Consider the following 15,505-nt stretch of genomic DNA (forward strand, 5'->3'; position numbering starts at 1 on the left):
CACCAAGGTGTAAAGTCAGTCGGTAAGCCATGTGAGACCACAAGTATGAAATGAAGTCTTTTCTTTTTCTGTCTCCCTTCTCTGCCTCCCTTTTAACCTTGCCCCCACTCCCCTGCTTTGTTTGTACCTTCCCTATCTGTCTCTTGTAGGTTACAGTGTTTGTCTACACTGACCTGATGCTGGTGACGAGAGAAGATGAGCCAGGCCGGTGTAATGTACTTCAGAGTCCACTGTACCTCCGACAGCTGAGGCTCCAGGATGGTACGTAAGCATTTGTCAGACTAGTTGTATATATAAAAACTGTATGGAGAAATGTAGGATATATCTCTCAGCAGACATGGGCGTACTTGAGCTTTTCCTGTAATCAAAAGGCGACTTTGTGAATGAATTCCTAAAGACGACTGAACAACAACAATAAGCAATTCTTCGTCACCGTCAGTTAAATCCATGTGACTACATGTTACAACACGTGTCTTAAAAGTCAAAAAGACATCAGCCAAATTGCTGTTTGCAAAAGATGTTATCTGTATGTTAACACATTAAACCACGTTTGACCTTTTACAGTCGGGACAGCGATACTGAAACTCAACGCTTAATTACACAAATTGCACTGCTAGAAATAAACATACACTAGTATGGATACGGTGATATTTCCAGTTGAGCTTGACCAGCGGATATTTAGGGAAAGGCTGCCCACGTTCCTGTTGCTTTGTCTTTTTATTTCACCTTGGTGTAAACAGCCCTCCCTCTATTAATATGGAGAGAATAGTTTGGCCATCGGGGCTGGCAGAGCCCAGGCAAGTCAAATAAATAAGGCTTACTGTAAATATCTGTGTTTGGAGTAGTTGGCCGGACACACGGGCAAAGTTTGGAGTCATGCCTGGGCCACTGGGGAGGGGGGTGCATAATTCTGAAAACTGTTAAATGTGCAGTTACAAAACAGCAATAAATGACTCGTCCTTCTCCTCAGTGTTTAACTTGGTGTCAGGTCGGTTGATTGTTGTGCTCGCTGAGCAGGATTTTATCCAGAAAACGAGGGCAATGGTGTCGAAATCTTGTGGTGCATGTTTATCAAAAGGGCTTGTAGGATTGATTTAGCAGGACAACAGGTGTTGCTGTTCTGTCCGCTAGAATAAAAAAAAAACTTTGATGGCAGTGAAGTGTTCAGAGGTCAGTGTGAGTGCAGTGGAAGATCACTGATTAAATTCAAAATTTACAAGTTTAGAGCAAGTGATTTTCTATGTATGAAGCCCCCTACAGGTGTCAGTGTAGCCCCACAAAGCCGCATAGCCTTTCTCCTCAGGCTGCACCATTGCAGGAGACACATGTGCCCAACCTGACATGATTCACAACTTAACCCTCTGGTGTTTCAGCCTAATGTTTTTTGCTGGGGTGGAAACCAGTTGATAAAAATCAATATTAGTTTTAGTCACATTTTAGTCTATATAAGTGGATACTGGCCTTTCTTCCTGGTTGTTTCAGCTTCTTGTTTACTAGTTCCAAATATACAACATATATAAAAATACTAATACTAAGACTACTAATAATAGACAAAAATAATTCACTAAGCAGCCAAGATTGACACAGTTATGTTGAAAGACATCCAATGAACACATATTTCTGAACTGAAACTACTGAGCTGCGTTGCCCTCACCAAAGACATCACTGGTCTCCTCTGGGCCATTCTGACCTCCACCCTTCACCCAAACAATTGGAGATCACCAGGGAGGGGATACAGTAGACGGTGTGTGCTTGTGTGTGCTAGTGTGTGTCCTCTCATAAAACACACACACATAGACACACATCTCCACCCCGCTCGCTGCCTGTCATTGTTATTTCGCTTCGGCAGCGTCACTCAGGAAAGAGGCGCCGGGGGATTGTGTTTGTTTCAGCAAGGGTGTGTTTGACGTGTGTGTGTATGTGTGTGTGTCCGTGCGTGCGTGTAATGACACAGTACAAGTTCAATACAGGGGCTTTCCTGTGTTCCTGTCACCCCGATACTAGGCTGAGGAGCGTGGGAAACAGAGGCTTTAAACACAAACCACACCAAAATTATATATTTCGTGAGAAATTAAAAATGTGTCAGTCCAACTTTTGTCATCTTACTTACTTTGTCAGAAGAGTTAAGACAACTCATGCGCCATCATTATAGAAAAAACAGGGGGGAAAAAAACGTATCTTAGGTCACTTCTGTTGTCACTGCCCCTGAATGAGACACTGGGCTGGAGTCAGCCACTGCCCGCTGCTCCTCAGGAATGTGTTAATTGTAGAGAACAAGTTTCACTATGTTGTACTGAGTGTGATTGTTTTGGACAATAAAAGATCCCTCAAAGAGATTCTTCTTAAAATTACCCAAAAGTTGAAACTGGGATGCAAATGCTAAATTTAGGAGGGCAATCGATCATTTCACTCCAGCAGTAAGTAAGCAACAGAAATGTTTTTTTTTTCTTCTAGAGAGGAATGAGTGGCAGCAAATTACTTAATATAATGAACATTTGACATACCAGTAGGTTGACTTGACTCCACCAACAGGCCCTCTCATACGGTGGTCCTGTGCTGCATGACAGCACTCTGCTGGGTTTTCGAAAACAGAAAGATATCCAACAGTGACCTCTGCTGTTGGTCATGAAAACAATTATTTTCTGGAATTAGTAAGAAGTACATACAGTACATGCCCTGCTGTTCCTGCTGTTCCCATTGCTAAGACAGCCTCGGTGTCTCCTGTGTCGAACTCTGTGGGATGTGTCACTTTACAGACCTCACTTTCATAAAATAAAGCAACAGGAGCCGGTTGAAGAGCTGCCTGTGGACTTGTGCTGCAGTTGGAGGCTGCTGTCTGCTGTCAGTATTTGGTGTAAAGAGGTAGAGGTTGGATTCATATTCCTGGGAGCCTAATGATCACATGAACTCCTGATGAGATTTTATAACGAGTGCAAGACCTGACTACAGGCGTTCTCTTCTTTGTGATGCTTGTGAAGCTGACAAGCTCAAGATGCTGAACAAGAAGGCACAGGCTTTGTTGTAGGACTGATATCTCTTAGCTCCAATCAGGGTTAAGTAACATTAGAATCATAATCTGATGAGAGATGGTGGGTTAATTTAAAAAATATGTAATTTTCATAGAATTTTTACAACATTCTTCAAAGGATAAGTAGCATTTTTTTCTTTCTTTTGCTTATTCAATTATGAATATTTGATACAATAAAGATATAGATAGATAATAGATTTTCAGTGTAGTTTTCAATGCACCATCTCGGTAGATAGATGGATAGATGGGTAGATAGACAGTCTTCATGGAGCATATTCAATCATTTTAAATGTCACCCCAGGGCCGAGCCGCTCCCCAGTGTGACATCAGTCAGTTAGCGTGTTGGCTGTGTGTGTGTGTGTGTGTGTGTGTGTGCAAACTTGAAATAAAATAGTAAACATCCCCACAAGCTATATACTGCAGATTGTGTGGGTGCATGTATTGAATGTGTGTGTGTGTGTGTGTGTGTGTGTGTGTGTTGAGGGAGGTCACTCGATTAAATCCATCTATCTTGACTCCAGACCCAGGGGCCTGTCTCACAGAGTGCTACTTCATTGACTTAGGGTGGATGTCTCAGAGGCTGACTCAAAGTAAAAGCCTTACATCTTTTTATAAGTGTTCCGGCAATAATCAGACATATAAGACACGTCTTTGTGTACAAGAAGGAGCAAAGCTGGTGATGGTTGGCAGGGAGGAAAAAGGCAAAGCTAGAATTTAAAACTAATCCCTTTTGTTACTTTTGTCTTGCAGATTATGCGGAAGAACTGAGATTCTACCTGATTCACATGACCGAGGTAAGAGAGCAGAATTGCGTTTGTACGGAAGAAAAAAAAGAGGGAAAGAAAGAAGGAAAAGGAGGGTCTAATGTGAACAGCCTATTTTGTCTGTGAGCCGGAGGGGCAATCGAATCTGGTGGAAATCACATTACAAGGAAGACACAGGGATTATCAGAAAGCTCTAATGAAAATGTCTCTGTGTGTCTGTTTGAGATGTGACTCCATCTCAGAGATGTTTCTGTCATACACACAACATGTTCTCGTTTATGATATCTATCTATCTATCTATCTATCTATCTATCTATCTATCTATCTATCTATCTATCTATCTATCTATCTATCTATCTATCTATCTATCTATCTATCTATGTCTGTCTGTCTGTCTGTCTGTCTGTCTGCAAAGCCTCTCAAGCTGACATTTTAAGATGGAAGAAAAAGGCATGATTATCAATATTTCATCCCAGTGGTCACCAATTATTCAACAATGGGCAACTGTAATGGCACTATATCCACAAGCATTTTCCATCAGTCCAGTGGTAAGAGTCCACAACAGAATTCTCATCATATGAAAACCTTTTTTAGGGGCAAGTACACATACAGCAAACAGGAAACATTATATTATATTGTAGCTTCCAAGGTGTCAAAAGTCACTAAAACGTGTTGTTTGAGATGTAAAATATGCTTGTTTATATACAACAGTTTTCTACCACAGGATAACTTTCTTCTTTGGTGCAGCTCTACATCAATCGTTTTATAGGTCAAATATAGGACAAATATATTGTGAATATATTCCAATATTCCAGAGTCATTTTGTCCAACCAACAGTGAAAAAAAAACCCCAAGGACCCTTTATTAACAATCATAAATGACAAAAAATGGTAACAAATCAATTTGATTTATTGACAGTCAAAATATTTGTTGATTCATTTTTCTTTCTTTCAAATCAACTAATTGTTGTTGCTCTACCTAAATGTTACTGTTGGTTCACCTACATGCTTGGAAAGGGATGGATGAGGCGAGGGGTGTTCAGTTGGTTGCAGTAGCTAGATGCCACTAAATCCAACATACGGGTCCTTTCACATAACTTAGAATATCAATGGGAGTCAACATTAATGTCTGTCCTTCCAATTTCCAGACAACAAGCTCAGATCAGTTGTACTTGAACAAAGCAGGCACAGGGGAGACAGAAAACATAAAGGCACTTTGCTGGGAATCAGAGATAAACAAGGAGGATGTCAGTTATCTGACAGATAGGATTTGATAGTCGTGGAGCCTGTTAGTGATGTTTTCCAGCCTTTAAATGGTCTTTTGTCCTGGCTGATCTGATGGAGTTAATGAATATTGTTTTGCAGTTATACCCACTCATCCTCTCCCTCCCCCTCCTTCCCACTGAATGAAACTGTACATTTCATCACCTTTTTTAAATGTTATAATACACAATGTTTTTATCACCTCTACTCAGCGCTTCCTTTCACCTTCTTGCACAAATCCCTCAAGCTGCTATATCCAATCGTAACAGCTGCCTCACTCTGTCTAGAGCCACCTCATTAGCCTTTTTTCTACTTCTTTTTTTTTTTTTTTAACCAAATCAAAATGTGCAGAAGACATTTAAAAAGAAAAGGCTCACAAAATGTTGTACTGTTTTTCTGTGCCTGGGGACCGTGCCACTAACATCAGCAGCCAAATATATCGTAATGTGAAATATGTCACCTGGCAGAGCATAAAAGTGTGGTGCCTACTCTTCAAGTTGCTAACAATAGCACCCTAGACAATGATATCCATGGTTCATGTACTTAAAATAATGTGCGGCTACTTTGATCCAATCTGATACTTATACTAACCTAAATGTTCATCAAAAAAGTAGCTACGCACTGACTTAACTGACTTTGGCACTTTCATTTTCGTTACCCTTTGGAGGATTTTGTATCAACTTTATTTAGCCGGAACTGATCAATTAAAATATGTTCAGAGCAGCCTTAATACCGATCCTTGGGATGGGTTTGGGGTATGTCTAATTTTCAACAAGACATGCCGGTCTGTATCCTCCTTGATACTTTTCTATTTCTTGCCAGAATTATCTGAGCATGAAAGTCTTTCTTTTTTGTATTTTTTTTAGAGATTGACCATCTCTGAAGTGTTTTAAATTTTAAGCTGAAGAGACTGAATACTGAATGGGAGCATCCCCCCCCCCTCTTTTTTTTGTTCCATCCATCTAGCCGCTGTGACTCTCAATTTGTCGTGGCTGCATATTTCTGCTCGTATGGATAATCTGTTCGCCGAGCAACTAGACACAGACACGCACACACACACACACGCGCACACACACACACACACACACACCATCACACAAGTTTTTACTTTGAAATGTGCTGCATAACCTCATTAGCAGCTTATGAATCTTTAAAAGGGCCTTTTTTTTCTCAGAAATTCCAGACAGAATGAGAGGGGCCTGATATCTGTCCCACAGGCTGGAAAAAGAGGAAGTAAAAGGCTCCGATATTATTCATTCTATCCAATTAGGCAACATATATAAATAGAAACTCTTACGTAAGACAGCATGGAAGAGAAGGAGAGAGAGTTTGAGTGAGTTCAAGGCAGATTTTGGATTTTATATGACGTATTAAAAGGGTCTGCTTGAACGGTTTTATCAGCTCCAGGGATGTGCAGAAGCTTTTATTATGTTGTATTTTCACTCCTCAATTCAGTGCTGTTTCCAACAGAGTTGTTTATATTTTATGATGATTCATTTAGTTTTTTCTCCGGGACTCTCTTTGTCCCTCGTAGATGACGTTTAAATGTCATTTATGCACAAACAAATCTCAGACTTTGCCGATCACACTCATCGGAGGCGAAGCCACTGACAGTTTGACACCTCAGGGCTTGAAAAAAGAGCTGCTGATCCTCCAGCACAACAGTTGGCTCAGACAGCAATGCAGCGATGTGCCCAAAATACCAGACTAGTGCAGCAAATGTGACGGAGAAAGGAATACACACAGAGAGACGGCAAAGAGATCGGTTCGGGCGTGCGAGACGCTTGTTGCTCTAGTTAAGATTTACTTGGCTCGGCCTCCTCGCTGTCCTCCATCAGACACCGTTCCTCCAACTGGTCCTGTCAGATGCCCACACACACACAAACACACACACACAAAATGTGCAGTCATCTATTATAGGTGATACACCTGTCAGCAGTTCATTTCATACCTCAGGGAGCAAACAGTAGCCACAATGAAACAGAGCATACAGTTAACTCGGACTCTAGCTCTTATCTATCATAAATGTACCGTAAGAGCTAAAGAAAAGCTGTAAAAAAGGTCATTTTAGAGCTATATAAACACCAAAATAATAATCATGAAGGAAAGGAACTCTTCTCTTCTCTTCTCTTCTCTTCTCTTCTCTTCTCTTCTCTTCTCTTCTCTTCTCTTCTCTCCTCTCCTCTCCTCTCCTCTCCTCTTCTTTCCTCTCTTCTTCTCTTCTCTTAGATCAAGCTCAGTGTTTGCATGAGCAGCTGCTAAGCTACTGTGGCGCTCATTAAGTGATGGCAGAGTCTTTACAGAATGATTGACCTTCTGGTCATGCTGGTAGGGTCACACTGTTGTGTGAAGTGCAAGGACATGTGAGGTGGATGGAGGGAAGGATGAAAGAGAAGGAGCAGGGAGAAGACATCAAAAGAGACCGACAGAGAATGTTCTCATAGGTCTTGAATAGATTTTGGAGTTCTACTGATGAGAGTAGATGAAGACACGCGTTTGAAGTGATCGTATGACCCTGACCCTTGCTGCTGCAGTGTGTTTGTTGGGGTGTGTGTGTGTGTGTGTGTGTGTGTGTGTGTGTGTGTGTGTGTGTGTGTGTGTGTGTGTGTGTGTTTACCCACGTGCAAGGTGTGATAGACTCTAATTGAATTGCTCTTTCTGGCCTGTCCGTGCAAAGGTCAATCGATGTAAATACACACAATCAGAGCGAGAGGAAGATTTAGAGGAGCATTTTGTTGCTCTCTGCATGCATTCATTAGTTACACATTGCATTTGCCTTGAAGATCCCTCCAATCCTGCTTCTCTTTTAATAGATAAACTCTTCCTGCCTTTTCACCGCTAAAACATTTACAGACGCTATAATGAAAGCCCCCCCCCCCTTTTGGCACTCGTCACTTGTTTTGGATGTGACCTTTCTTACAGATTCCTTGCAAGTTTATCGTTGGTTTGCTTTTTCATGTGCACACGTGTCGTTATGAGTGAGGCTACGCATGAACCAGATGTCCAAGGCCATACCTGACCTATGACACGTGCCACAGAACAAGCAGAACAAGCCTAAACTAAAGAAACTACAGAATTATTAGGATCTTAATGTTTTGCTCAGTATCGGCTATGATACTTGTATGATGTGGTTCCCCCTCAACAGCGCCTAATAAAATGGTCTTTTCATATGTAACAAAACACAAATTAATTTGTTGATAAAATATTATAAATTAAGTCTCTCTAACCCAAATATTCCCCTAGTGAGGTCTTGCTCATAACTGATTAATTAGGAGTTTACCACTAATTAATCCACACAGTCCTGATTGGTGAATTGGTTGTCAGTTACACTGGAGGTTAATGGCTCAGCCAATATGCTACTAGGATGCTAATAAGCAAGTAGTTAAAGGTCAGTGGTTAATATTGTATATGCTGTCCTGTATTTATATTACATGTATAGTTCTGTAGAGGATTAAGCGGCGTACATATAATGTGTACAGATGATGGATGGATGGATGGATAGTTCTGTAAATAACTTGACTTGAAAAAGAAAAAAGCAAGGAAACCTACACTTGCACACCCACACACAACATATACTATACATCAGTTAACTCATTCAAACGCATCTGCACATGTGCACTGGTTCATAGGGGACCTCGCAGTGACACACGTAGCTCCCACATATCACCACATGCAGCTGTTCCCAAGAGACTCCACAGATGCATCGTATCTCTCCGAAAGATCTCCACATCACAGGGGAGTGTTTTATCCCACACACCATCAAATGCAAAGAGAATACGAGTGTAAATCAGGTGGCGTCCATGTCAGTTTATTGACATTGTGTCTTTGCGTAGTGAATTGATCTTGAATTCTGTAAATCTAGATAAAATGACACTTTTATTCTGCAGAAATAAGAAAAACTCTCCTCGTTTCTGAGCAGTTAAACACTTTCAGTCCTCTCCTCCATCTCCCTCTGTTACAGTCCGCTCTCCTCCTTTTGTCTGCTCCTGCCCTTCTCCTCCATCACTGGAGGTCATCCTATTTTAGCGCTCGCTCAAAACGGAACTGATCTAACCCAGATTTAAGGCAAGCCAAGTGTGTGTCTCGCGCATGTGTGTGTGCGCGTAAGTGTGTCAGTGACGCAGGGAGAGAGGGAGCATGAAAGCATTGTGTAGGTAAACGAAAAACACAGACGGCGAGGAGAGACACTGTGTGAGATTATAGAGCAGCGGAGTGCATCTGGGTCATCACAGAGTCATCATGGGCAACTTGGCCGACCGGGTCGGGCCTAAGAAGCGGTTCGTGAGGGAGGCCAGCTCTCTTCAGAAGCACCTGCTGTCTGACTGTGGAGATGTAAGTGCCGCTGACTGGCGGTTCTGCTTCAGGTTCTGAGAGAAGATTTTATGTTGCATGAAATAGGAAGAGCAGGAGTCTCTGTGCCAGGTTTTTTTTTTTTTTTTTGTGAGAGCTAGTTGTAGTTTGAAACAACTCTTTGCAGGCACTGGAAAAGTAATACTAAAATTATTTAAAAGATGATGACTTTGTGACTTGATATATAACTTCTCATTGTGCATTACATGCATTTGCAAAAACATGCATCTCAAATTTCATGCATTTAGCAGTTATATCTGATTAGAGTAAGTGTTTGTGTCTGTTCTTGTAGAATGGCCACGTCATACTGTGCTGCTTCTGGTGTTATACTATAAAGTTGCAGAATGTGGTCCTGGTATTCTGGTAATGGTTTCCGATGTGTGTGAAGTTTCCACAAGTGAAAGCTGAGAAATCCATTAAGTTCCATCCATTCACCACTATTTCCTCTAAATTGCCATTATAGCGATTTGTATTTAATTGGCACAGTGCAGTCGCCACTAATTACCCTGAAATCATGAATAATCTTCACTTAGAACAGCGCAGCAGTAGCAATGACTTAAAAGACCTACTTCATCTCAACGTAGTCTGCAAAACATTTATTTTCGGAATTGTGCTTTTTCCTTGGTCAGTTGTTCCAAAAGATTTCACTCCTTGAGCCGTGCACACAAATCACATTTTGCACAGAGTTATTGGCTTTGATTTATGAATCATGTTTTGTACCCCCCAGAAGAGAGCAGAATGTGTGGTGATTGAGAAGACATGAAATAAGAAGCACCATATGCAGAGTGATACTGCCAAACTAGGTGAAATCACAGTGTGGTTGCTTGGTCGTAGGCCGTGGAACAGCGAGGGCGCTCTGTGATCAGGCTAAAAAAGCACAGTGTTGTGTATGCAAATAGTTATTTTTCCTCCAAGAATTCTGTGCCGTAAAAGATTGGTGCCTTCTTGGTTTATTATGCCGATAGGGTGACGTAAATAACGGCGCATTTTTTATTTGATGGCTTCAAGTCAAGGCTCATGCTGCTCTATTAAGGCATCTTAAACGTGTCTGTAAAGGTGCTTGTTTTCTATATGTGCGTGCATATGATGCCTTTTTATGCATCTCTGTATGTGCGCACATCCTCAAGCCTTCAGGCCCATCATCGACTGCATGACATACAGGCTGTCACTTGTAGGCTGAAGGCAGGGTGTGAATGATATGCACCCAGGGGCTCTTGCCAGCGAAACCTCTACTTTATGGTGGCCATCCATAACATGACCAGGGCAGGACCAGTCTCTCAGGGGTCAGATTGAACCAAGATGTAACCTCTTCATTTCAGTTAAGCCGCAACTTAAAGTGTACTTTGCGTTTTCCCTGATTTAATATGCCAAAACAGATCGGCAGGATTGCAGTGGCAGTGGCAATACATCTAGATATAATCAGTTAAAGACCTCCCTCTCTGCAGTATGATTGCACTGAGATCTACGGCCACCAACAACTTAGTGATGAAAGTATTCTCCTGCGCTGTACCAAACTGTAGTTTATCTTCCTGCACCATCAGTTGGAGGGCAAATGGCAATCAGCATCTGAATTATTCAATGACTTTTATGGGAAAGTGTGCAGAAGTAATTTCCAAATTAATAATTCATGTTTCACTTTACTTGGTATGTATGCACTATACGCAGTATTTAACAGTGGTTCAACAATAAAAGGTTTTCACTATCAGACTCGCTGGACTAAATGTGGTGATCACAAATGTATTTATCCTCAACCTGATAGCCAGAATAAAGGTTGGCAACGCTTTGCAAACCTTGGATATGTTGCAATGTTGGTTTTTTGTGTTCAATTTTCAATAACACGCTGCGACGACAATGTGCTTGTGGTCCCGGTAGGTACAGGCACAAAAAATACTTGGTTTACATTACCGGGTTCTGTGGGCACAAACACACTAGAAATTGTAAGGATTTTTTTTTCAGCTACACAACACAACCATGTCATGAAAGTAAGCTCATATACATGGGATGTGATTGTGATATGACGAGTATTGTAGAAATGTTGACATGATGATGTTGGACGTTTAAAAAAAGACTGAATCTAAAAAGGCACCATATTATTCTCTCATTTAGTTACCCTACATATCCCCAGCCAAATGTCGGTACCTCTTAATTGAATGTTAAAAACCTCAATGAACACTGACCTGAATGCTAATCTGATCTGAAGCTCAAAATAGTGCATTCATGCTTATGCACCAAACTCACAGTCATGTGAAAAGGCCAAAAAACAAGGCCAAATGATTGATGAACTCCATGACTAAGTAATGATCATGACGAAAGAGAACACACAGGAATTTTGTTGCTAAAAAAAGAGGTTAAAACCTTTTAGAAACAGTACATGACTTCAGAATACTTCCTGTAGCCCTGTCATGTGCTTATCATCCTCCCTGGTGGCTATAGGAAGAGCCTCAGGCCAAGGCCTCCAGTTTGCATGCTCTTTTCATGGCTGCTTCGCAAAACCACAGAAGAGCTTTGAGCTGGAATCTAGAGAAACAAACTCGAAATAGATGAAAGAGTGTGGGAAAGCCGCTGAGCGTGAACTACATGCTATGCTTTTTTTTTTTTTCTTTTTTTTTTCAGAATAGAAAAGATGCGTTTGTGTTTAGTGCGATTTATTGGAAGTTATGGTAGTTGCTCCATCAGGCATTACCTTTAAAACCACAAATAATATCAAGCATGAAGGCAAAACTTTTACCTTGGAGCATTGTGAGGAATAGATCAACTCCAACCTGAACTCTTTTATTAACATGTTTTGTTTCAGATTGCACCATATCGTACGGGTGTTTTTATGTTGTCCACCTTCAGTGTGGAGAAACACAGCCAGTCATTGACTTTTGATTAGACTCCCAGGTTCAGGAATGAATTTTCCAGCCATCCTTCAGAGCAGTCATGAGACAGTCATGGGAACCTGACCCCATTAACTTACCCTGATCCTATCAGACCTTCTGATGAAGTCAGATGTAGTCCCTTGTTTCTTACAGGAAACGATTGAAATTTAAATTGCTGGCCTATTCAGTTACTTTTTTCAAAAGGGCCTGATTCGAGTGCCAAGGAGCTGAACATTTCCATCCCATATGTAAACTTTAAATGTGCTAAATGAGCACAGTTTTTATTTAATCTGCCTTCTTTATTAGATTTCATGATTGAAAAAGAATTGTAAAAATGCAGGTAAAAAACAATGCACCTAGACATACAAGTGGGTTGTCAGTTTGACTCCTAAATGCTCCCTGCTTTAACAGCCTTTGTGGAAACACTTTAATAAAATAAGAGTATTTATGTGTTTGAGAACAGGCATAACTAATGCATTGGCCGATTAGTCTCTCAATAATATGATCAAAGGTCCGAGTGACGTGGTTTAAAGCCACATTTAGCCCTCTGGCTGTCAGATGAATAGGTCTGGTCTACAGTTATTCTGGTAACTGTAATAAAGCTTTTGTGTTTGAGCTAAATACAAACACAGACATGCTCACAATGAAAACAATAACTTGCTAATGTTTAGCATGTATAATGTTTAGAATGTTCATCGTTATATATTAGCATGTATATGAACATGTAAACATAAGAAAACTTCTCAAATACTACAACATTTAAAAAGTATTTGCCAAATTAAAAGGACAGATGTTCGAAATCATACTAAATAATCCTGCTTCACATTTCAGGGAAGTCCATCCAGTAGTTAATACATCCCATGGAAAACCACAAAGGTTAAAACCCATGGCTGTAACGACTTGGTAGTAAGATGAGGCCCCAATGCAGCAAAGCACTTGGAAGGCAGGATTCAGAAACAAAAGGTGAGCTTTATTAAGCAAAAGCTGGATGACGCACAAAAAACAAGAATCCAGGTAAACCAAAACTGGGTCAAATGGACAAAAAGACAAAGTAGACACAAAAAGGGCTTCACCGAAGTGCTAACACAAGCAAAGTACAGATCTAAGACACTGGAGAATACACTTGAGATGTTACGGGAGGGAAACACAGGGTGACATCACAGGAGAAGACGGAACGAACTGACAAAGACATGTGGGAGAACAAAGACTATTTACAGACACACTAATGAGAGAATCAGGTACAGGTGTAGCGGGGCGAGAAAAAGACAGGTGAGGGAAAGGAACGGAAAAACACTGGAAGGAAGGAAAACTTTAACCTGCTGGAGGCGCTACATTTTGCATCAGTCTTTTGGATGCATTGTCTTGGCACCATTGATATCTTTACCAAATGTCTTGGCAATACAGCCAGTAGTTGTTCAGACATCTCAGTAAACAAAACAATGGTAGAAATTCTCGACTCAATAGAATCACTAGGCCTCTGGTGATCCTCTGGGTACAATGAACGTCTGTACACAACTTCATGAAAATCTGTCTAATAGTTGGGTTTGTAGGGTTATTGAAATGACCACAGTCACATGGGTTCATTCTCTGGGGACAAAATGAATCAAAATCTCTCATCTTGAGATATTTGGGTCTGGACCAAAATAGTGAACCAACTATCCCTGTAGCTTCCTGATCCAGTGACGCTAGTGGTGATAAACTGTTCCAAACCACAGCTAGCTCCTTAATTATCTTTAGCTCTTGTTTACATGTCACCTAATTGCAAGCCACAAACCCATTAAATGCTAGAGTTACAAAGCTCAGGGCTTAGAAGGGATACCTTACCCTACGACTGTTTTGTCTCAAGGTTTTAGCCATACACTCAGAGTAATGGCCACACTAGTACGCTCGTGACAAAGTAGGAAAGTGCAGTAATAGGATGATGATGTGCTGGTAGTTTTATCTGTAACTTACTCATAAGCGTGATGGTCACAAATCCATGTTCAGCTCCAGTGTATGGACTATGACTAATAGGGCATGATGCTGCCTAGTATTGCTGTGTTTAGGGACTTGCTATGGAAAAACCCTTGATCTCTATGGAGCGTGACGAGTCTGATGTCACACAAGCCCTTTATGTAACAGGCACTTAACATTTTATATTTCAAAATTCCTGCTACTAAGTGTCAGAAAAACTATCTTAGAGATTTACAGTGCTGCAAAAACAAAGCACATGCTAAAGTACTATCAGTGTCATTATTATGATCTGGCAATAAGTGCACTTGGTGGCATTATGTCTTCATTTAGACCTATTTTACTGCTTTATAGAGATTACTATTGAAACATTAAGGATATGGGCACTCGTTCGAGTGCATCTTCAGTGGTGTGCACATTAGATTGAACAGAAACCACTTTCCTCTGTGTATTTGTCCTTGGCTCGCTCCTACTATGTACTTTTTAAATCTTTGTTTACAATCTACTTTTAAAAGTAAGCCATATTTGCCTCCAATGTGTACACTCAAAACTCTCTCATATGAATGAATACATCTGAATAAACTTCAGACAGAAGTGCAAGACATATATTCTAGTTCTAAGAGCAGAGCTGAGTTCATAAATCAGTAGTCAGTGCAAATAAGACAAAGACAACTGAAGCTGAGACTGAGCTAGAGTTAGCACAAGGGACTGGATCAGATGGGACAGTGGGAGGGGTTAGTAGACCAATGGTGGCGCCTGAATAGCTCTTCACCACATTTGAGAACGAAACACGCAAGAATTACAAGCAAAATATGATGATCTGAAAACAAACACATCCACACCGGCCATGGCAGAAAAACAAATCTAACTGGCTGTATGCCAAATATTAAGCTACAACCAGCAGCTAATTAGCTCAGCTTAGCATAAGGACTGGAAGCAACAAGCCTGGCCTCCCTCAGCGGTACAAAAAACTTCCCCTCTATCACCCCTGAGGCCTGTTAATTAATTTTTTGCACTTTGTTTGTTTAATCCATAATAAAGATCGAGGAGACAAGCTGTGGTTTTAAGGTGAAAGAAATATTCCAACACATAATCTTCATGTCTTTTTGCTAGGCTACGCTAATCGGCTGCTTCACATTTAGCATACAAATATCATACATGATCTATAACACGTAACATTAGACTTAGGTCATTATTACTGGGAAGCATGGAGATGATGCCTGGATGTGCACCCATTCGAGAGTAATAAGCACATTAGCTGTCAGTGAAACCATGCTAACCTGTGCTGAA

At 40.8% G+C, this 15,505-nt stretch overlaps 1 protein-coding gene across 9 annotated transcripts in view; it reads left to right on the forward strand.

The window, feature by feature from the left end:
* Positions 1-15,505, forward strand: part of rgs3a (regulator of G protein signaling 3a) — a 150,418-nt gene that overhangs the window by 65,556 nt on the left and 69,357 nt on the right. For all 9 annotated transcript variants that reach the window (XM_037116815.1, XM_037116818.1, XM_037116813.1 and 6 more), the window contains 2 exons: positions 150-261; positions 3,779-3,822. In XM_037116815.1, the coding sequence (XP_036972710.1) occupies positions 150-261; positions 3,779-3,822 (156 nt within the window). The remainder of the gene's footprint in view (positions 1-149; positions 262-3,778; positions 3,823-15,505) is intronic.

Source organism: Acanthopagrus latus, chromosome 12 (assembly GCF_904848185.1).
Source record: "Acanthopagrus latus isolate v.2019 chromosome 12, fAcaLat1.1, whole genome shotgun sequence".
NCBI lineage: Eukaryota > Metazoa > Chordata > Actinopteri > Spariformes > Sparidae > Acanthopagrus > Acanthopagrus latus.